Source organism: Hemiscyllium ocellatum, chromosome 30, assembly GCF_020745735.1.
Source record: "Hemiscyllium ocellatum isolate sHemOce1 chromosome 30, sHemOce1.pat.X.cur, whole genome shotgun sequence".
Lineage (NCBI taxonomy): Eukaryota > Metazoa > Chordata > Chondrichthyes > Orectolobiformes > Hemiscylliidae > Hemiscyllium > Hemiscyllium ocellatum.
The window spans coordinates 26,517,949-26,540,177 of record NC_083430.1 but is presented as its reverse complement, the minus strand read 5'-3'; the positions used below and the strand labels follow the sequence as shown (position 1 = coordinate 26,540,177).

Here is a 22,229-nt window from a genome sequence, read left to right as displayed (position 1 = left end):
TGTTCCTTTTAGCATAAAGTCCATGCTACTACATACTAATCAAGATAAACCTAAAAAATCACCTATATCAAGCTTTCAGAAGCATAAGCTGAACAATCTTAGAAGACTGAAGGTCCAGCCGGATCCGTGCAACCACGATACAACTTGATTCCCCACAGCACCATCTAAAGCCCTAAGCCAGTTCAAGAGGGCGTGAGGAGCAAAATCTGGAAAATCAGACTCCCAACGTTATTCATGATCAAGTTGTCATCACAACGAACATCTTATCAGCTATTAACATTAGGACCCCGCCCCCTCAGCTCCATAAACTCTGGGACTTATTGCAAAAGTTCCCAACTTCAAACGTGAATGATCCTTTGCAAAAAGAAAGAAATTTCTTGACACCCAATAGTTGTATCTTCATAATGGGCCTTTGATTCACCTTCAGCTAATTTCAATAATCTTTCTGTACTGACTCTGTAGTTCTTAGATTATTTAAAAATAATCTAAGGATAATTCAGACAACAACAACAAATACTGTTTCAAATTGTAGCCACCACACTTTAGGATAGATGCAAAGGCATTAAAAGATTGTGCAGAAAAGATTAGTTCAATTGAAGTTCCTCTCTGGAACCACTAAATTCTTAGGTTGAAGCAGTTAGGACAGTGTCCTTGAAGAGAAGTCCAAGAGAAGGTTTGAAAGAGTATTTAAAAATAATGGTGTGTCTAAAATAAGTAGATAGAAAAAACTCTCCCCACTCACAAAAGGACAGAAAAGCTAGCACAGAATAAGTTACTTTGCAAAAGCAGCAATGGCAACATACAAAATAACGTTTCTTCGCAGCAAACTGTTATGATTTGGAATGCATTGCCTTGGCGTGGTGAAAGTAGGTTCAATTTGCAGGATCCAAGAGTGAATAAAATTATTACAGAGAGAAGGCAGGAGATTGGAGACAAGCAGGTTGTTCACTTGGAAATCTGGTGTACACACACTTTGGTTTCTTTGTCCTATAATATTTCTGTGCTTGTGTGGTTATTGATACAGGAGGTATATTATCTGACCTGTAGGGAAATATTGAAGAGAACAATTCTTGCACATGTCCAGAAGCTGAGTATAGGAGCAAGGTTCAGGATAAACAGATGGATGGGCAAGATAATAAAAAATTCAAAATAAAGAGAACACATTACAAAAATGATGGTATTTATAGAAGAGACAAGAATTTAAGGTGGTTAATTTGAATAACATGCAATTAAATACCAACAATATTAGACACAGATTCATGATTTATACAATAAATTATAACTTGAAAGTGTGAGATCATTGTAGCTCCATACTAATCATTACTGGATTATTAAATGCACCCTTTGGCCATTTGGTGTGGAAAATAAATCTTGCCTAATAAAGTGGTAGTGACAGTGCTGCAAAGACCATGCCATTCAAAATTGGAGCATCTCAAGCATAATGCCACGAGGGTCATGTTCCACACTCATGATCAAATGAGGCACGCTCCAGCAGGGAGCAAGTGGTTTTCTCAGACATTTTTTAGATTAGATTCCCTACAGTGTGGAGACAGGCCCTTCAGTCCAACAAGTCCACACTGACCTTCCGAAGAGTATCCCATCCAAACCCATTTGCCTCCGACTGGTGTACCTAAAAAAATGGGCAATTTAGAATGGCCAATTCACCTGACCTGCACATCTTTGGGCTGTGGGAGGAAACCAAAGCACCCAGAGGAAACCCACGCAGACACTGGGAGCATATGCAATCTCCACACAGTCACCCAAGGCTGGAATCGAACCTGGGTCACTGACATTGAGGCAGCAGTGCTAATCACTGAGCCACCATGCTGCCCCATTTGAGCAATGATAGCTACTTTCTCTTCTCCCCCTTGGACTCAATCATTCAAGTTGTGGACTAGGAAGTCTAGAATGGGTTCCCATGGTGAAACAAATAAAAAGGAAGCAAAATTCAAAATGAAACAGTAGAATTTTATTCAATAATAGTCCAAAACTACATTGAACAAGTTAACAGAGATGAGAGTGAAAACGATGCTTTCTCATCACAAATAAATTAGTGCACATTTTTCAGGCCAATACACAAAATTTTCTCTACTGTATTTTAAAACATTAGTTTTTTTTAAAAAAAGGTATTAGTTTCTTTTTAAGAATTGATTTATAATATAGTCAGCCTAGCCTTAACCAGCACTTTATCAAATGGCATCCTTGATAAAGTGGCAAAAATTACCATGATGTTTGCTGTATTATTCTGTTCAGTTATTATAGTTTTTTGATTTATTTACCTCAATGTAAATATACTTGCGGTTCAATCGAATGGCCACAGAAAATATTAACAGATGATTCAACTTTGAGTCAACTTCTCCTCAAATACTGCAAGTCCAAGTAGTCAGTTGAGCATGCAAGCGAGAAGGCTTTCTGCCAGTAAGTTTTATTTCGGTGATTTATGCTTTAAGTATAACAGTGCTATGTATACCCCTGCATTACATGATTACTTATTGTATGTTTTTATGTTGATTATGTTGGCTATCTTGACTATCCAGAATTATTTGATCAATCGGCACACTGGTGGTTCCATGAATACTGGATAATAAGGTTTATTGTAATTTCAGAGCGTGGAGGTCACACTGCAATACCATAACTCTCATTTGGCATCTGTAGTGCCTTAGTGATAGATCATAGAGTCTAAATGCAAAAATGACATTAAAGTCTTTTTGTCGTTGTGCTATTTGAAAAAACATTACAAATTAATGCTCTATGAATGTGAAGATAAAAGATCCAATCTAAGTTGCCACAGATTTTTGAAATATGTGACGAGCAAAATTAATCCCTCTCTGGAATGGGTCTGCTATATGTCCTAATGAGAAAAATCTATTGTTAAAAAGATAAGCAGCATTAATGCCCATAAATTCAGTGTGCGGTCTCAAAAAATGGAATCACAAAATATAAGGTGCTTGCTCTTAAAATGTTTCAAGTGCCATTTCAGCATTAGCTTAAACTTCTCCATAAGAGTCCCCGTAAGCTATTCTGCAAAGGGAATTATCCAACAAAGCCAGATCCTTCTCTCATCTAATTTGTAATTTTTCAGCAGGGGATATCAATGAGTAATGATTAAGTTTGGCAATAATTGCTGATTGTTAATGATGTTTATAGAAATACTGAAGCCATATCTGATCAAATGACTCAGAAAGTAACTCCTTTTTGTTCTGTATGGCTTATTCCTGCATAATTGATTCCACTTTCAAAACCATTATTTAGCATCAGCTTTAAAGAAAGGTCCAAATTTCTCCTGCACGCAAATCTGCATTAGAAATTGAATTGTTTAGCAATTTGAATTAAGCAACATAAGGTATGAATTGAGTTCCATCATTACAAGTGCTGTGAATTCATTTAAAAGTAGATGACATTGTGGAAAATCAAAACTTGGAATAAAACTTCTTCAAACTTGACTAATGAGCCAGTTTTTTTTTAAACACAGCTTTATAAGTTCTTAAATGGATTAATGATGGCGGTGTTGGCAAATTACTTGACAGCAAAAGGGTCACTTCAGGTAAGGAACTATGTTGTTAATAAACCATTCCTTTGAGAATTGAAGGTGGTCCCCATCCACAGTTAAAAATTCCAATTTTCCCGCTTCATCCATTGCCTTCAGTCCTAATCGATCCTATGAATACAATAAAGTTAATTATTTTCCAGCCTTCCGGCTTCCTATAAAAACGTTTTACTCTTGCCAGATGCTGAAGCTTGCTCAACTGGTCGTTATTAATGTCTGAGCCTCAAAAGGTTCCCATTCCACCCAAGTGAGATCTAATCTTTGCATGGTCTGCATTTAAAGAAGACATGCTTTCTATCACCAAATTACCCTGAAAATGAACAGGAAATAAGTTCAACATGGCCCATCCACTGGTGAGAAACCGGTCATGGGGGGCTTTCATATTTTACATTTACGGAGGTATTTTTGGAAAATAAAAAATGCAACATCAAAGACATGTACCTCCAAGTGTCTATAATGATTTTAAGGTTAACCTACAATATTCCTAATACACTGTGGTAGAAATATTTATTTAAAAACAACAGAATTTGTACCTACATAACTGTGGCCAAGGAAAACCGCTGTTGCCCTTTATCTGACCTTGCAGAACATCAGTACATCCATTAAATCTTTTGAGCTCAACCAACTTAAGTACCAATTTAATCATTTCTAGCTAACCCTTTACTCCAGCATCATCCCTTGAATGTATTACATGCTTTTTCAAAATGTTTCCAAGACAGTACATAACATTCTGTGACTCATTTGTAGAAGTTAAAATGACCTCCTTATTTCCGAATCCCGCACTTCTGGTTACAAAACCAAATATTCAGCTTATTTTATGATCTATTTCCATGCACTGCCTCTTTTTAAATTCCTTGTACAAGTATGTGCCTAGGTCTGTAAAATACCATATGCCAAACATGCATGTTTCAACATGGAAATCTAGCATTGAGGCAGTGATTCTATTTGACTCTACAGGCTACACTATTTTGTGTCCTCTGTTGGGGAGAATACACCATCAGATTGCCTAGAGTGGGGCTAGGGAGGGTAGCACTATTGCTACAGCAGACATTACCAGTTCCAGTCCCCAAACAGTTAATCACAACCATGGGGGAGAACCTAGCAACTGCAGGGCTACCTGTCTAAAGTAACATTCCTTGCTGATTAGATCATGTCAGCCAGTATCAGACTGTCCCATTGAGAACTCATGACTAATAAAGGAACCGGTAACTGTCGAACGGTGTGAATTGTGCTATCAGAGTACATGATTGCTAAAGCATCTGCTAATGTACCTACTAGAACAGAATCCCATCGAAACCCATGATAAATAATAATGATTGTTAATTCGCTTGCGGAAAACCATTGACTCTGTTACGGAAAACACCTAGCCTGTCAGACACATAGTAATGAGATCGATACTCTGAACAATGGACTATTGATTGCAGGGTCGGAACTGCCGACCCCAGGATGGCTGTACCATTGTCCGGCACAGCGGGAGCTGGACAGGCACCTCGATGCGACCAATAGAGGCGCAGGCCCCCTCGCTCTCAGGTGTACTGACCAATGAGGGGACGAGCGAGGGAGAACTGACCGGGAACTCCTGGCAGCGCGAAGTATAATTGATCCAAGTCCGAAGGGGAAAGCAGAACGCCTTCTCCAATGAATTGCATGCTGTAGAATTCGTTGTATAGTTTGCCAGTTGTGATTCTGTAAAATAAACGGTGCTCTGCTTCAAACTAAAGAAGCTGGTGCGGTCTCTCCTTCCAAAGAACTCGCAAAGACTGGAATCCCGAGGTTCCGGCCTAACATCTGGTGAGCCTGCCGCGGGAAGGGAAAGAGACCACGGCAAGTTGGCCACGTTGGCGGATCAGGAGGCAGACAACCTTCGGCCGAAACCTTCTAAGGTGAGGAAGCGCCTGTTAAACCTAAGGCTTCCAGTAGTTACATTTCTTTAGTTAGTCTCTTGTTTGCTCTCTGACCCTCACCAACCCAAAAAACTGATCAGTTTGGCAGCAGCATCGCAGAATCCTGACTGGTAAGCTACCACTAACCTTTTAATTTGTAACTGGTTTGATTTCGCATTGCTTTCGGAGCTGAGCGCGTCCCTTGTTGCCAGTTTAATCCGCGTTGCTTTCGGAGCTGAGCGCGTCCCTTGTTGCCTGTTTAATCCGCGTGGCTTTCGGAGCTGAGCACGCCCCTTGTTGCCTGTTTAATCCGCGTGGCTTTCAGAGCCGAGCGCGCCCCTTGTTGTCTGTTTAATTCGCGTGGCTTTCGGAGCCGAGCACGTCCCTGAGATTAACTATTGCAGCGCTGACCGCACTTGACTGCTTGGATCCACGTTACAAAGCACTTAAGACCGACGAATCTTGCTATACACACTTGCTGCTAGCATCTACCAAACCCCGCGGGGACAGAGGTCGGATCTCATCTTCTGAACAGGGTTATCCGCACAGACGTCTGCCTTAGACCGGTTGTTAAGAGCAGAGATCTGCCACGCGAAGGTCAGGCTTTGAAAGATGCTCTGTTTTTATCACGGTTCCCATCAGGGGAGATCCGACATGGGGGACCTGATCTCAGACCGCCGAGGCTGTAACGCCTCGGAGCATGTTACTAAGACAGAGGGAAGGGGACTGCGACAGGCTGAGACGGGGATGCAGAGACACCGACATTATGCGTGGCTTGGCATGTATGTGGGTGACAACCTGTGTGGGGCCCGCCCAGTGAGAGAGAAAGAGAGAGTGCTGTGATTTTGACGGACGTGGCGAACAGGAGTGTTGCAGGAACACTTACTCCCAGGTCTGGACCTGCTAGACCGCGTCGGCAGCGAGGCATCGGGGTGCAGCGGACCTGCACCGGCAGCCTCTGAGAGAGAGAGAGCGTGGAAAGCTGTCCAGCAAACAAGAGCAGATCTGCAGCTCTGTGAGTATGTGAGTTTCGTTCCCTGGATTTAACGGGCTGGGGTTTTTTTTCTGTAGGCTCACATTGATTTTTAGGATTGATGACTTCTGTCCTCCCAACATTGTGTACTGCCCCACGATCATTTTTTTAATTCCTTTTTTATTTGGAAAGGTAGAGACGGGTACAGAGAAGTGACAGAGTAAGGGATGGTGGAGCATTTCATTGTCGGACCACTACGGTTGTGCCGTCCTAAGACGGTAAATCCCGGGGTGTCCCGGGGTCAGCTTAGTTCTGGCGGGTGTGCTTGGTTCTGGCGGGTCAACTTACTATTGGCGGGTCCGTTAAGTTTTGGCGCGAATGCTCACTCTTGGCGGGATTGCTCGCTCTGGGAGGGGCTACTCGTTTTCAGGGGTCTGCGACCCTAACAGGTCGATCACTAAGCCACCACTACATCGGAGGGACACGTAGGCGCGATTGTCCTGGTCCAGGGGATAATCCGATGGGAAGGTCTTCTTAAGTTATCATGATGATGACATGAATCATGCTTCTAACTACATCTTATTCGACAGGTTGTATCCTTTTTTTTTACTTTTAAATAGAAAATACCGAACAACAACATGCGCAGTGCAGCATTACCGTACGGTGGCACAGTGGCCACTACTACTCGCCCCTTTTTTGCTTTCACCTGTACATGAAAGCGCTATACATACAATCGCCTCCCACAGGGGTACAGAGCTTTGCCCTCGTCCTTATCATTCCCCTACTGTCCGCGGCCCCTGTTGCTGCCCCGCAGAGTTCACAAGCCCCGACGGGGGTACACCCCCTCACAGCATAACACGACACTCTAATAGTCACGGGAGCCCATCTCCAGGGCGAACTTGTGCAGGGGGGTGTAAGCCCGCCTCTCCGCCTGACACCACCTCCTCAGAGGACGAGGGTGAGATCCTGGGGGGTTTGTGCGGTTATTCTTCTTGTCACTGCTTGTCCTTACACTTTCCTTCATGCTCCTACAATAGAACCTCTCACTGGGCCTGGCACGTCTGGGTCGTTTCGCTTTCCTGCTACCACATTCTGACCGCTAGATTTGATTTTATACCTACTTGTCTGTATCTTAGGCGGTCACGGGGGCCATGCTCTGTTCTCACCCATTTGTCCCTGACTGACTGCCAAGTGTGAATAGCCTAGCAATGCACACGTTGTAACAACTTTTGTCTGCAGCATAGGGATCGAAGCTCAGCTCTTGCCCATATCCTTCAGTCTCTTCAACGGCGAGTAGTTGTTTCCAATTCACCTGTTCATACCTTCTGCAAGGCGCAGATTCGCGCTGAAAACGGCAGGGTCACCAGGTTCTTTTATGATTCTTTTCCCTGGGTAACTCTTAAGGCCTCTTACTACCTACAAACTTTGCCTTACACAGAGGACAGTGCTACACAAAGGATTTCTGTCCTGACCTGTATAGAGTGTACTCACAGCTCGTTACCCGTGTCATTCACCATGTGCCCAAACTAAATGATTACTCCTCTTTTTCTGGCCGGTAGGCAACGGACTGTATTCCTCTACCAGGTAATACTTCCTATTTCCTGCAGAGCATGACCTCAAACTTCCCTTTTTCCATTTCAGCTGCACTTCACCTGAAATATTCCACCTTCTGGAACTCAGTCGCTGCATTGGTAATCCGCATGTGATTGCTGGATGTTGATGCAGCAAACTCTCTTGTGAAATTCTATCATTCTCTATACTCCTCGTCACGATTTAAACAAAAAACATGTGTTTTTCCGGCGACCTACCCCCACATCGGAGTGCAGGTCGGGGAAACACTGCTTTTCACCCGCTAGTAAACTTCACTTGTTTCACCCAGCCCGGACGGCTTACCCGGGGATACTCACGGGCAGCCAAGCGGCAGCATTAACGGTGAGTCGCGCAGATTTGTGGTGAAATTGTGGGGGGCAGATTCGGTACAATTGGTTGCCCCTGAACTGGGAAGGGACTTGTGTTCTGCGCGCCCTCAGTATTCCACTCTCCGTCTCTGCACATAGGAGCTGACATCCTCTGCGGATGAGGACACTCTATTCATACCCTTCTTACGGGAGTATTCAATAGGATGTTACATGCATCTCAACTTACGTATTTTTTACTCTTACTCATTTGAATTATCCTTCATTCTCTGGCTTTTATCACGTTAAATAAGCTACAAGGATACCAGAAGCTTCCCTGAGAAGATCATGTTACACATCCATAAATATCACAGTCAAAAAGGGGGGGTGCAAGCTCTAGCTGACAACACTCACACATCCACTCACTAACAATCAGGTGATTTCGAGCTAGAACAGTGTTAACCTCTCTGCTAGCTGAGCAGCCCCTTATGGCTCTCACTCTCTGTTTCACACAGATACGACGTCCGATATGCCCGCAGCACCTGCGCACTCTCTTTTGGCTATGACACACGGCCCTTCACACACACAGATTCTTGCATACACAAGGATTATACTTGCACCTCTCGTTCTGTATCTCGTTCAGGGGGACAAGTCCCCTCAGGCAAACAGTCCAATTTCGTCCCACCGCAAATCTCCTAATTGCCCAGAGTTTTACATTACTCACCAGGGTCCCCGTGACAAAGGCCCCCTCTCCATAATCATCATCATCCCTTCTACTGAACGGGCTGAAAACACATGGGGCAGCGCATGTGAGAGTTGCCCAAGGCAGTAAGTCCGTTCACAACCGCTGGTGGGCCCCTGACTGCGGTAACATATGGAAAACTTGGGTGCAGGGTCTGAAGGGAGGATGACAATAACTGGCACCATTTCCCCCATTGCCCCAGGTCAGGGAGGCCAAACGTTGCCCTGAATTCAATTCAGGAGACTGAGCCCGACAAGGACGTGGGAAATGAGGGGGCGTAACAGAGCCCTGCTTTGCCCTACGTCTCTGTGTAGTGATAGGGTTGTTGTCCGTCAACACCGAACGAGGTCTGTTCTGTGATATCTTTGCTGGTATTTTGGGAATGCTTTTGGCTCTCTAACTTCTTCACTGACCCTTGTCCTGAGTGATCCACCTTGTTCACCATGGATTCCGCTGCGAGCAGGCAGGTAGTCGTAAAAGTAAGATTGTGCTCGTGGTTGATGTTTTACGTGCATTTTGTCTAAATTTGTCTTCAACCTTTGCCCTGGGGAACCCACCTAGGGTAATGAGTTCGAATCCCCTCTTGACATCACCTCCCAGCTGGACGAGGGGGAGATTATTGCGGGTTGTGAGGAAGGGTGTAGCCCGCTAAAGGGGGCCGTTGCTACTAGGCCAACCGTCCAAGCGCCTCTCCTCGCCACTAGTGTGGGGGAGGAGAATTAGGTCCCCTGGTCATATAGCGACTTTTGAGAGAGAAACCTGCCAGGAGATAATTTAGGACCACGGACAGACGAGACGGCCTCGTTTGACCTTTTCTGAAATCTTATACGGCGGTCCCCACCAGATAGCTTCCCCACCACCCTCTCCCTGGACGCATGGGGGACCCTCAGGCTAAAACATAGGCAGGACGTACATGAATATCTGGGAAGAGCAGGGAACAATTCGCCTGAAGAGGAGCTTCAGCGATACGCAGGTGCCTTTTTTGCTGATGTTACCCATGCTTTCTGAGTTGCCTTTGTGTTTTTAAATTACCTCTCAACAATATTTACGAACAGCTCGGGGGTTCTCCCCTACGTGCGAGTTATGCTGCGCACCCTGGGAAATTAGGGGGCCCCCTGCGCCATGTTTTTCGTAACCACACAGTGGGACTTTAGCTGCTCTATTGTCCTGTTGCCACGGGTCACCCATACTGCAGCAGAGCCGACCCTGTATGTTCGTGATCTCACACCCGACAACTTTCTGGTTTGTCATTTACATAGTGTACACGCTGCAGTTGTTACAGTTCCTGCGCGATGCGTGGTGCATTCACCCATGTCCAGCTCATCTGAAGTGATTACCTACTTTATATTCCACCTGTTTTTTGGTTTGCCTCCTAAGGAAGTAACCTGCGCATACGACAATCTGTTTTAATCACCTGTGGTGACAGTAGACATAGTTTGCCTTCCCCTATACGGTGTACTATTTCTCCCCTTTTAACTGTTGTCAATCCTTTTACCCCTCTAGGGGGTCACCCTATATTTTCGATAGAGCTCTAGGCCGGATATTCTTACTCTTCAACATTAAATAGCCAATGTGCATGACGACGTTTTTGCACCTGCAGCTGCTAGTGCAGATGCACAGCAAGTTATAACCGAGACTCGTACTATCTTGCATTGTCATCATTGTCCCGAAATTTATCTGCCCTGTATAGTGCTATTTCCCAATTGGCAGCAGCCTATCCTACTGAATGTCTTCCACAGCCTACGCACGTTTGCTTTTTAACTTTTCCTGATTAAGAAATGCTGCTACTTGGTATCTTTTGCGTGACTGCTTTTCCGCAGTTACCTCTCCCAACACTGAATCAGTGGGGTGGTTGCATTTTTTCGACTTTTTCTGACTCTTTAACATAAGAGGAACAATTCCCCTACAGGATGGTCTATTTCCCCCTGTTTCAATTGCCTTTTGTGGCAGCCCGTGGTCAGGGACCTTTTTTCTCTCTGATTGGAGTTCACAAACTGCTCTGGCCTCCTTTGTACAAGGTACTATTTCTTCCTTTTAGACGGGACCATTCCTTTTACCTCACACTGGGGTCACTCTGTTTTTTAGGTGACGGCTTCGTACAGGTCCATGAGCTATGAGAAAGGTTAGGGGTTAAGCCTACCGTCACTTTTTTACCATTGCCCTGATTGATGTCTGGTTTCTCCAGTTCTGTTGCACAACTGGGTGGGGGGCAGTCTTAGTGAATGCATTGGACATTTCGCACTGGCCCCCTCTTTCTTTTACTAGATGACTAAAGACTTCACATCCAGGAGTACTGGCATGGTGATGTCCGTTGAGTCTAATAGCAAGAAGCTTTTCGAGATCAGCTCACCCAATGGCTCTGCCTTCACAGGAATGTGCTAATGGCGGTTGTTAAATACAATATTTTTATTTCCCATACTAGTAGGATGTTTTCTGGCTGATTTCACCAAATGTCACCCTGGGGATGGCAGGACTCTTTTCACCACATTTCTGCAGCCCCATCTCCCTGGTTTAAATGTAATGTGGTATCATTACTTTTCAACCGAACCCCCCATACGCTGGGCTCTGCACTCCTCAACAGATGCCTGCGCCGCCACCAACTCTGAGTACACGACAGCCTGCGTGTGATCTCCTACAAATGGGGAGGGACATATGGAATACATGCTGTAAGGTGACTTCCATGCATGAACCGTGGAGCCGGTTTTCCGTGCGGCCGGTTGCATTAAGTGACTCACGTCTCCCGGTGGGAGGCCAGGCGAGTGGGGATCTGGCGGTTATTCTCTCCAATGATGCACTGCCACCTCTGAATGGGCTACGGGTGCAGGCGTACTAAATACTATCTCTCCGGTGCATGTCAGCGGTCTCAATGGCTTTCTTTCAAGTTCATCCGATTGCGTCGTCCACGGCGGTGCGCTACGGTTCTGCTCTTGATGCTACTCAGTACTAGCTTTTCTCCTTTATAAACAATGAATGTGGTCTGGTTGTCCAAGGAGTCACTACTTATTTTGCCCATTTGACCTGGGGATATGTGAATTGATCCTTTCATACAGTGGGGGGTTGAGATGTACTGTGTGCCCGGGACTCGAAACACTGCTGTTCACACAAGCGATTTTTACATAATCTCCAGTACTCCCGGTTGGCTTCAGCTGGTCTCGAGGGCCACTGAACACACTATTGAGCCGGTTGCCACTGCCTGTGTCCATTCTTGATGGCGGTGAAACGGATGTCGGTATCTACAATTCAATGCAGTACGACTGGTTAGCCAATGACGGGTACGATCCCGCGGGCGAGGGACAACCTAAGACAGGCACAGTCGCGCAATGACATCAGAACTGGTGGCCCACGTTCGTCATGATTTAATAAGATCTCTGGCCTCTGTCTTCCGTGTCGGACGTCTGGACTGAGCTGCTGGCCTGTGGAGCATTCTGATCTGCGGGAACGCCGGGGCACAGTACAGTTTCTCACTGGGTTTCCGCTCGCTAGCAGGTACCTAGCTGCTGGTAGTGTGCTAATCCTATTCCGTTTCACAATTCACAGAACATGTTTACACTTGGGTGCCCTTTGGACTACAGACTTGCGTTCTGCGGACACCTTACTTATTTTAATTCCTCCACTCCAAATCTCTTGCGACTGTTATGTACTCGTGTACAGTGCTCTGTTTGTCTTTTTGCCATGTTTTTTGCCATGCTTGATTAATTCTGTGCTTTTGTCCTTTCCACAGAAGCCTGCCAGAGTTGTTTTATCTATTAACTTAGATTTGCACGTAGTTTTAATTATCTATTTGTAAATTGTGTTGCGGCGTGTTGCGTAGGGCACCCTTCATCCCAACATGACTGTCTCCCTAGAACCGGTGATTCTGGTCAAGACAACGTGCTCGGGTACGACAAAGGGACGTCTGTGGGGGCGTCTGCCGGCACACCAGACCCCGGTCGCCTCGTGGTGTTGCGTTTCTTACGGCATGGGGTGTGTGGCCTCTAAAAGAGGCCAAGGGAGGGAATGTTGGGGAGAATACACCATCTGATTGCCTAGAGTGGGGCTAGGGAGGGTAGCACTATTGCTACAGCAGACATTACCAGTTCCAGTCCCCAAACAGTTAATCACAGCCATGGGGGAGAACCTAGCAACTGCAGGGCTACCTGTCTAAAGTAACATTCCTTGCTGATTAGATCATGTCAGCCAGTATCAGACTGTCCCATTGAGAACTCATGACTAATAAAGGAATCGGTAACTGTCGAATGGTGTGAATTGCGCTATCGGAGTACATGATTGCTAAAGCATCTGTTAATGTACCTACTAGAACAGAGTCCCATCGAAACCCATGATAAATAATAATGATTGTTAATTCGCTTGCGGAAAACCATTGACTCTGTTACGGAAAACACCTAGCCTGTCAGACACATAGTAATGAGATCGATACTCTGAACAATGGACTATTGATTGCAGGGTCGGAACTGCCGACCCCAGGATGGCTGTACCATTGTCCGGCACAGCGGGAGCTGGACAGGCACCTCGATGCGACCAATAGAGGCGCACGCCCCCTCGCTCTCAGGTGTACTGACCAATGAGGGGACGAGCGAGGGAGAACTGACCGGGAACTCCTGGCAGCGCGAAGTATAATTGAGCCAAGTCCGAAGGGGAAAGCAGAACGCCTTCTCCAACGAATTGCATGCTGTAGAATTTGTTGTATAGTTTGCCAGTTCTGATTCTGTAAAATAAACGGTGCTCTGCTTCAAACTAAAGAAGCTGGTGCGGTCTCTACTTCCAAAGAACTCGCAAAGACTGGAATCCCGAGGTTCCGGCCTAACACCTCATCCTAGACAAAGCAAGACAATCAAACTGTTCCCATTTTTAAGATGAAGAATCAAAGGAAATAGACTAAGTTCTAGATCCCTTACAGTGTGGAAGCAGGCCATTCGGCCCATGCCTACCCTCTGAAGAGCATCCCACACTATCCCTGTAACCCCACTTTCCCCATGGCTAATCCACCGAGGGTGCAAATCCCTGGACACCATGTGCAAGTTAGTTTGGCCAATCCATCCAATCTGCACATCTTTAGACTGTGGGAGGAAACCCACACAGACATTTAACAGAGACTGGAATTAAAGCAGAGTCCTTGGAGCTCTGAAGAAGCAGTGCTAACCACTGAGCCACTGGGCTGCTTGAAGTGATTGGCAAAACCAGAAGGGACATGAGGAAGAGCCTGTTAAAAGCAAAGTGTTATTAGGCTCTAAAATCACCTTCAGACAGTGCAGTGGAGCAGATTCAATTGCAGCTTTCAAAACAGATTTGAAATTGTTTTCAGAAAAATAATTGCAGGGTTTAGAGGGAAAAGGACTAAATTCATAACTTTTAAGGGCACTGGCAAAGACAGGCTCTTCAAATGCTGTAATCAACAATGAGAATTAATTTAACTGACAAGATCTTAATGGTTTACACTATTAATCTCAATGTTGAAAACCTTTCAACTTGCACATTTAATGGGATGCAGCTAATGTTTTTCACAGAATACTAGTTTCATTATTACTGTGGACAGCCTTAAGGTTCAGGAAAAATGAATTTGTTGGATATTCAATTTTTTAAATGTTAATTCCACACATTTTGAATTTAAAAATACTTTAGCTTCTACTTTATTTTGATCTTTATGCACTGGCACCGACAGGACTGGCTGAACAGTTTCTGTGTGTGTTCCATTTGGCAAATAGAATGCTTTCAGTTTCAAATTTGATGTCTCATCCCTGAATATTCAGGGAAATCTTTACTTGAGACATTCCCTTTTAAATTTGATCTTCCAACACCAGTTTACTTTCTATTGCTGACCTGTCATTTTGATTCTTGCTGTATGGTTCATCATTTTGGAACTGGTTAACACAGCCCTAATTTCACATAGGAATTTTACAGTCCAAATTAAACACTAGCATTCAGCTCCCCAGGATTGCCCCTCTCTATGGCATAAGAGAGATAAAAATGTAGCATCATAACAAATCTTACCTCTTGATAAAGAACACTCTCCTGCAAACTGTAAGTGTCCTTGGCCTGGCCAGCTTTGTAGAAACCAAACCACTGGAACAAAAAGCAGAATGAATTTGGTCATTTTATTGGTTTGATTCACTTGAAAATCCCTTGTTAAACTTCTAATTGAAGTTAACTGAAAGAAGGAACACTCATCTATAGGTTTACCGTGTGTCAGTACAAGATGAAAACACTTCAGATATCCCACTTTGTATCTATAGTTTATGGATACATTAGCTGAGCAAAAGCTAATCAGCCAAGTTTCTGGTATTGAGACTGGCTCTAATACAACGAGGGGTACATTGGCTTCCAAGAGACCAATTGTGTTAGGGGATTCTGTAATCCGAGGTACAGACAGACGTTTCTGTAGCCAGCAGAGAAAAAGCAGAATGGTGTGTTGTTTCCCTGGTGCCAGGATCAAGGATGTCTCAGAGAGGGTGCAGGATGTTCTCACGAGAGAGAGGAGCCAGCATATCCACATTGGAACCAATGACATTGGAAGGGAAAAGGTTGAGACTCTGAAGGGAGATTACAGAGAGTTAGGCAGAAATTTAAAAAGGAGGTCCTCAAGAGTAGCAATATCTGGATTACTCCCAGTGCTACGAGCTAGTGAGGGCAGGAATAGGAGGATAGAGCAGATGATTGCATGGCTGAGGAGCTAGTGTATGGGAGAAGGATTCACATTTTTGGATCATTGGAATCTCTTTTGGGGTAGAAATGACCTGTACAAGAAGGATGAATTGCACCTAAATTGGAAGGGGACTAATATATTGGCAGGTAAATTTGCTAGAACTGCTTGGGAGGATTTAAACTAGTAAGGTTGGCGGGGGGGGGGTGGGCGGGCAGAGAGATAGTGAGGAAAAAGATCGATCTGAGATGGATACAGCTGAGAACAGTAGTGAATCAAACAAACAGTCAGGGCAGACAGGGACAAGGTAGGACTAATAAATTAAACTGCATTTATTTCAATGCAAGGAGCCTAACAGGGAAGGCAGATGAACTCAGGGCATGGTTAAGAACATGGGACTGGGATATCATAGCAATTATGAAAACATGGCTCAGGGATGGGCAGGACTGGCAGCTTAATGTTCCAGGATACAAATGCTACAGGAAGGATAGAAAGGGAGGCAAGAGAGGAGGGGGAGTGGCATGTTTGATAAGGGATAGCATTACAGCTGTGCTGAGGGAGGATATTCCCAGAAATACATCCAGGGAAGTTATTTGGGTGGAACTGAGAAATAAGAAAGGGATGATCACCTTATTGGGATCGTATTATAGACTCCCCAATAGTCAGATGGAAATTGAGAAACAAACTTGTAAGGCGATCTCAGCTATCTGTAAGAATAATAGGGTAGTTCCAGTAGGGGATTTTAACTTTCCAAACATCGACTAGGACTGCCATAGTGTTAAAGGTTTAGATGGAGAGGAATTTCTTAAGTGTGTACAAGATAGTTTTCTGATTCAGTATGTGGATGTACCTACTTGAGAAGGTGCAAAACTTGACCTACTCTTGGGAAATAAGGCAGGGCAGGTGACTGCCTGAGGTGTCAGTGGGGGAGCACTTTGGGGCCAGCAACCATAATTCTATTTGTTTTAAAGTAGTGATGGAAAAGGATAGACGAAATCTAAAAGTTGAAGTTCTAAACTGGAGAAAGGCCAATTTTGACAGTATTAGGCAAGAACTTTCGAAAGCTGAGTGGAGGCATATGTTCGCAGGTAAAGGGATGGCTGAAATTGGGAAGTCTTCAGAAATGAGATAACAAGAATCCAGAGAAAGTATATTCCTGTTAGGGTGAAAGGGAAGGCTGGTAGGGATAGGGAATGCTGGATGACTAAAGAAATTGAGGGTATGGTTAAGAAAGAGAAGGAAGCATATGTCAGGTATAGACAGGATAGATTGAGTGAATCCTTAGACGAGTATAAAGAAAGTAGGAGTATACTTAAGAGGGAAATCAGAAGGGCAAAACGGGGACATGAGATAGAATTAAGGAGAATCCAAAGTGTTTTTACAGATATATTAAAGGACAAAAGCGTAACTAGGGAGAGAATAGGGCCCCTCAAAGATCAGCAAGGCAGCCTTCATGTGGAGCCACAGAAAATGGGGGAGATACTAAATGAATATTTTGCATCAGTATTTGCTACAGAAAAGGAAATGGAAGATATAGACAGTAGGGAAATAGATGGTGACATCTTGCAATATGTCCAGATTACAGAGGAGGAAGTGCTGGATGTCTTGAAACGGTTAAAAGGTGGATAAATCCCCAGGACCTGATCAGGTGTACCTGAATACTCTGTGGGAAGCTCGAGAAGTGATTGCTGGACCTCTTGCTGAGATATTTGTATCATCAATAGTCACAGGTGAGGTGCCCGAAGACTGGAGGTTGGCAAACGTGGTGCCACTGTTTAAGAAGGGCAGTAAAGACAAGCCAAGAAACTATAGACCGGTAAGCCTGACCTCAGTGGTGGGCAAGTTGTTGGAGGGAATCCTGAGGGACAGGATGTACATGTATTTGTAAAGGCAAGGACTGATTCTGGATAGTCAACCTGGCTTTGTGCGCGGGAAATCATGTCTCATAAACTTGATTGAGTTTTTTGAAGAAGTAACAAAGAAGATTGATGAGGACAGAGTAGTAGATGTGATCTATATGGAATTCAGTATGGCGTTCAACAAGGCTCCCCATGGGAGACTGATTATCAAGGTTAGATCTCATGGAATACAGGAAGAACTAGCCATTTGGATACAGAACTGGCTCAAAGGTAGAAGACACAGGGTGGTAGTTTTTCAGACTGGAGGCATGTGACCAGTGGAGCGTCCACTGCTTTTTGTCATTTACATAAATGATTTGGATGCGAGCATAAGAGAACAGTTACTAAGTTTGCAGATGACACCAAAATTGTAAGTGTAGTGGACAGCGAAGAAGGTTACCTCAGATTACAACAGGATCTGGACCAGATGGGTCAATGGGCTGAGAAGTGGCAGATGGAGTTTAATTTAGATAAATGCAAGGCGCTGCATTTTGGGAAAGCAAATCTTAGCAGGACTTATACACTTAATGGTAAGGTCCTAGGGATTTTTGCTGAACAAAGAGACCTTGGAGTGCAGGTTCATAGCTCCTTGAAAGTGGAGTCGCAGATAGATAGAATAGTGAAGAAGGCGTTTGGTATGCTTTCCATTATTGGTCAGAGTACTGAGTACAGGAGTTGGGAGGTCATGTTGCGGCTGTATAGGACATTGGTTAGGCCACTGTTGGAATATTGCGTGCAATTCTGGTCTTCTTCCTATCGGAAAGATGTTGTGAAACTTGAAAGGGTTCAGAAAAGATTTACAAGGATGCTGCCAGGGTTAGAGGATCTGAGCTACAGGGAGAGGCTGAACAGACTGGGGCTGTTTTCCCTGGAGTGTCAGAGGCTGAGGGGTGACCTAATTGAGGTTTACAAAATCATGAGGGGCATGGATAGGGTAAATAGGCAAAGTCTTTTCCCTAGAGTCAGGGAGTCCAGAACTAGAGGGCATAGGTTTAGGGTGAGAGGGGTAACTTTTTCACACAGAGAGTGGTATGTATATGGAATGAGCTGTCAGAGGAAGTGGTGGAGGCTGGTACAATTGCAACATTTAAAAGGCATTTGGATACATATATGAATAGGAAGGGTTTGGAGGGATATGGGCTGGATGCTGGCTGGTGGGACTAGATTGGGTTGGGATATCTGATCGGCATGGATGGGTTGGACCGAAGGGTCTGTTTCCGTGCTGTACATCTCTAGGATTCTAAGGGGAATCCAGCTGAGATAGAAAAAGACATTCATCATAGTCCCAGAAGACCATAGCCTGCCCTCTTAGAAAAGCTTAGTCAGTTTAACCAGAGGGTCACCACACCTCAGAAGAAAGGGAGGTTGAAGATGTAGGGTCCCGTAGTGATCTCAGCCAGTACAGGACGTAAGCCCATATTGATGCCATTAATCTGCATCAGACACCAGAGTTAATTGGTGGCAGTTTCGGTATGGACATGTGCAGTTTGGGGGCTTGGTTATAGCAGAGGTACAGTTACCAATGCTATCACGAATGAGACGTAGAAGAGACCAGAATCAGTGGAAGAGTTTGCTGGTCACAAAATTAATAAGCAAAGCCACAACAGAATTTAAGTACAAGGAACAGAATATTAAATTTGAGGCATTGTGGACTAGGAACTAATGTAGGAGAAAGTGAGGACTGCAGATGCTGGAGATCAGAGCTGAAAATGTGTTGCTGGAAAAGCGCAGCAGGTCAGGCAGCAACCAAGGAGCAGGAGAATCGACTTTTCGGGCATGAGCCCTGAAGAAGGCTCATGCCTGAAACATCGATTCTCCTGCTCCTTGGATCCTGCCTGACCTGCTGTGCTTTTCCAGCAACACATTTCCAGCTAGGAACTAATGTAGGCTTGCAAGAATAGAACGTCACTGAAATGCAATAAATAATGAGCCAAGAACAGATTCTTGGGGCAGTCATGAGAGAATCATGCAGAAGTGGGGAGAAAAACAGATACTTGAGCTACAAGCAAATACATTACAGTAAAATGTAGTAAGAGTGTGTAATTTATTTTCAGGTCATTTCATGGAGATCTCTTGGTTGAGGGAGAGATTCAGAGGGTTATTGTAAAAATGGGTACAAATAAGAACATGTTCAATTACCTTGGATTGGAAAGACTGAGATGCTGAGCCTTCAAAAGGTATTCATTTAAAATGAGGGATGAGTTATAGGAGTCTTTGAACAGAGGATGACAGTACCTGATAGGGGGTAAATCATTAACTAAATCACCCAGCACAGAAACAAGGAAAGGAAGTTGGATGTTCAGCAATTTACTGTAAAGACAGTCAAGGGAGCAGGATAGTATTTATTAGACAAAGCATGAAAAAGAGATTGAAGAGAAAAATGTCATACAGGGATACGTGATCAAGGGAAGGTAACAGTAAGACTGCTGAATAGATGGCCTTCACTTAGCAAAGTCTTTGAGCTGCACAATTATTGGAATAAAAGATGGAAAGGGCATGTAAAATATTTCAAAAGATGATAAAGAAATGAAACTACTGCTTTTGTGGGTGTTTAGGTCGAGACACAGCTTATTTTCATGTTGTAATTTCTATAAAGTGTAGTTTAGGAAAAATGTTAGAGGCCCCTGCCAGTGAGAATATGATCAAATGTGTGCTGCTGGAAAAGCGCAGCAAGCCAGGCAGCATCCAAAGAGTAGAAGAATCGACATTTTGGACATAAGCCCCTCATTAGGGATGAGGCTTGTGGGCCGGGGGCTAGAGAGAGAGGGGTTTGGGGCTGGGGGAAGGCAGCTGGGAATATAATAGGTAGATGAAGGTGTGGGAGAAGGTGATCGGTCGGACAGGAAGGTGGAGCAAATAAATGGAAAAGACGATGGACAGGTCAAGAGGGCGGTGGGAGGCTTGGGACGGGGATAAGGCGGGGGGAGGGGGAATGGGGAAACTGGTGAAATCCACATTAATCCCATGTGGTTGCATGGTCCCAAGGCAGAAGATGAGACGTTCTTCTTCCAGATGTCAGGTGGTCAGGGTTTGGTCATGGAGGCCCAGGACCTGCATGTCCTCGGTGGAGTGGGAGGGGAAGTTGAAGTGTTCAGCCACAGGGCAGTGGGGTTAGTTGGTGAGGGTGTCCCAGAGATGTTCTCTGAAAGGATCCACAAGTTGGCGTCCTGTCTCTCTGATGTAGGTAAATTTCTGTTGGATGTCGAAGGAAGGATCCTTTGGGGTCTTGGTCAGAGGTGAGGGAGGGGAGAAAGGAGGTGTTGGCAGGGAGAAAAGAAGTGTTGGCGCAGGTTTTGCACTTGCTACAGTCGTGGGGAAAGTGCTGGGAGTGGGGTGAGGGCCGATAGGGGGTGGATCTGACAAGGGAGTCGGGGAGGGAATGGTCTCTCCGAAACACTGATAAGGGTGGGGAGGGAAATATATCCCGCGTGGTGGGGTCTATTTGGAGGTGGCGGATATGGCAGAGGATGGTGCGATATATACACAGGATGGTGGGGAGGAAAGTGAGAACTGGGGGTGGGGGGGGCGGGTTCTGTTCTTGTTGCATTGGGAGTGGTGGGGTTCAAGGGCGGAGGTGTGGGAAGTCGACCATGTGGGAGGGCAACATCGACCATGTGGGAAGGGAAATTATGGTCTTTGAAGAAGGCGGCCATCTTTTTATGATGGAATTGGTCACCCTGGAAACAGACGTGGAAGAAGCAGTTGAATTGTGAATAAGGGACGGCATTTTTACAAGAGGCAGGGTGGGAGGAGGTATAGTCCAGGTAGCTGTGGGAGTCGGTGGATTTGCAGTAGATGTCTGTGGTTAGTCGGTCACTGAAGATGGCAATGGAGTGATCCAGAAAGGGGAGGGAGGTGTCTGAGATGGGTCCAGGTGAATTTGAGGTGAAGTTGGGGGACAATGCTGTTGTAGATGTGGAAGATGGACTGTTCCACGTATCTGACAAAGAGGCGGGCATTGCTGGGGCCCATGCGGGTGCCAATGGCTACCCCTTTGGTTTGGAGAATTGGAAGAAGTTTTTAAGGGTGGTGTGGGTATGTGGGTCCTGGGCCTCCTCCATTCTCAAATCCTAACCATCTGATGCCTGGAGGAAGAACATCTCATCTTCCACCTTGGGACCCTGCAACCACATGGGATTAGTGTGAATTTCACTAGTTTCACCTTTTCCCTTCTCCCCTCCCCCCACCTTATCCCACTACCAAGCCTCCAACTCGGCACCACCATCTTGATCTGTCCAATGTCTTTCCTGTCTATCCACTCCACCCTCCTCTCCTATTTACCTATTGCACTTTTAGTTACCTTCCCCTCAGCCCCACCCACCCCCTCCCATTTATCTCTCAGCCCCCCCACCCACGAGCCTCATTCCTGATGAAGGACTTATGCCCAAAACATCAATTCATCTGCTCCTCAGATACTGCCGGGCCTGCTGTGCTTTTCCAGCATCACACTCTCGACTCTGATCTCCAGCATCTGCTCTCCTCACTTTCTCCCAGTGGGAATGCGCCAACTGGAGTTAATTAAACTTTCTCCTCACGTTTAGAAACTGCCTGCAATCTGCTAAAACAAAAAGGTGGCAGGAAATAGATGCAAAAATAGTCCAAACATTCTGATGATTGATATTTATAGAACAGCAGACACAGCTGCAACCATATT

At 45.1% G+C, this 22,229-nt stretch overlaps 1 protein-coding gene across 2 annotated transcripts in view; it reads right to left on the bottom strand.

The window, feature by feature from the left end:
- Positions 1-1,947: 1,947 nt before the first annotated feature.
- Positions 1,948-22,229, bottom strand: part of LOC132829854 (palmitoyl-protein thioesterase 1-like) — a 35,010-nt gene continuing 14,728 nt past the window's right edge. For both annotated transcript variants that reach the window (XM_060847239.1, XM_060847240.1), the window contains 2 exons: positions 15,029-15,100; positions 1,948-3,658 (listed from right to left, as the gene is read on the bottom strand). In XM_060847239.1, coding sequence (XP_060703222.1) covers positions 3,536-3,658; positions 15,029-15,100 — 195 coding nt within the window. In that variant the 3' untranslated portion in view covers positions 1,948-3,535. The remainder of the gene's footprint in view (positions 3,659-15,028; positions 15,101-22,229) is intronic.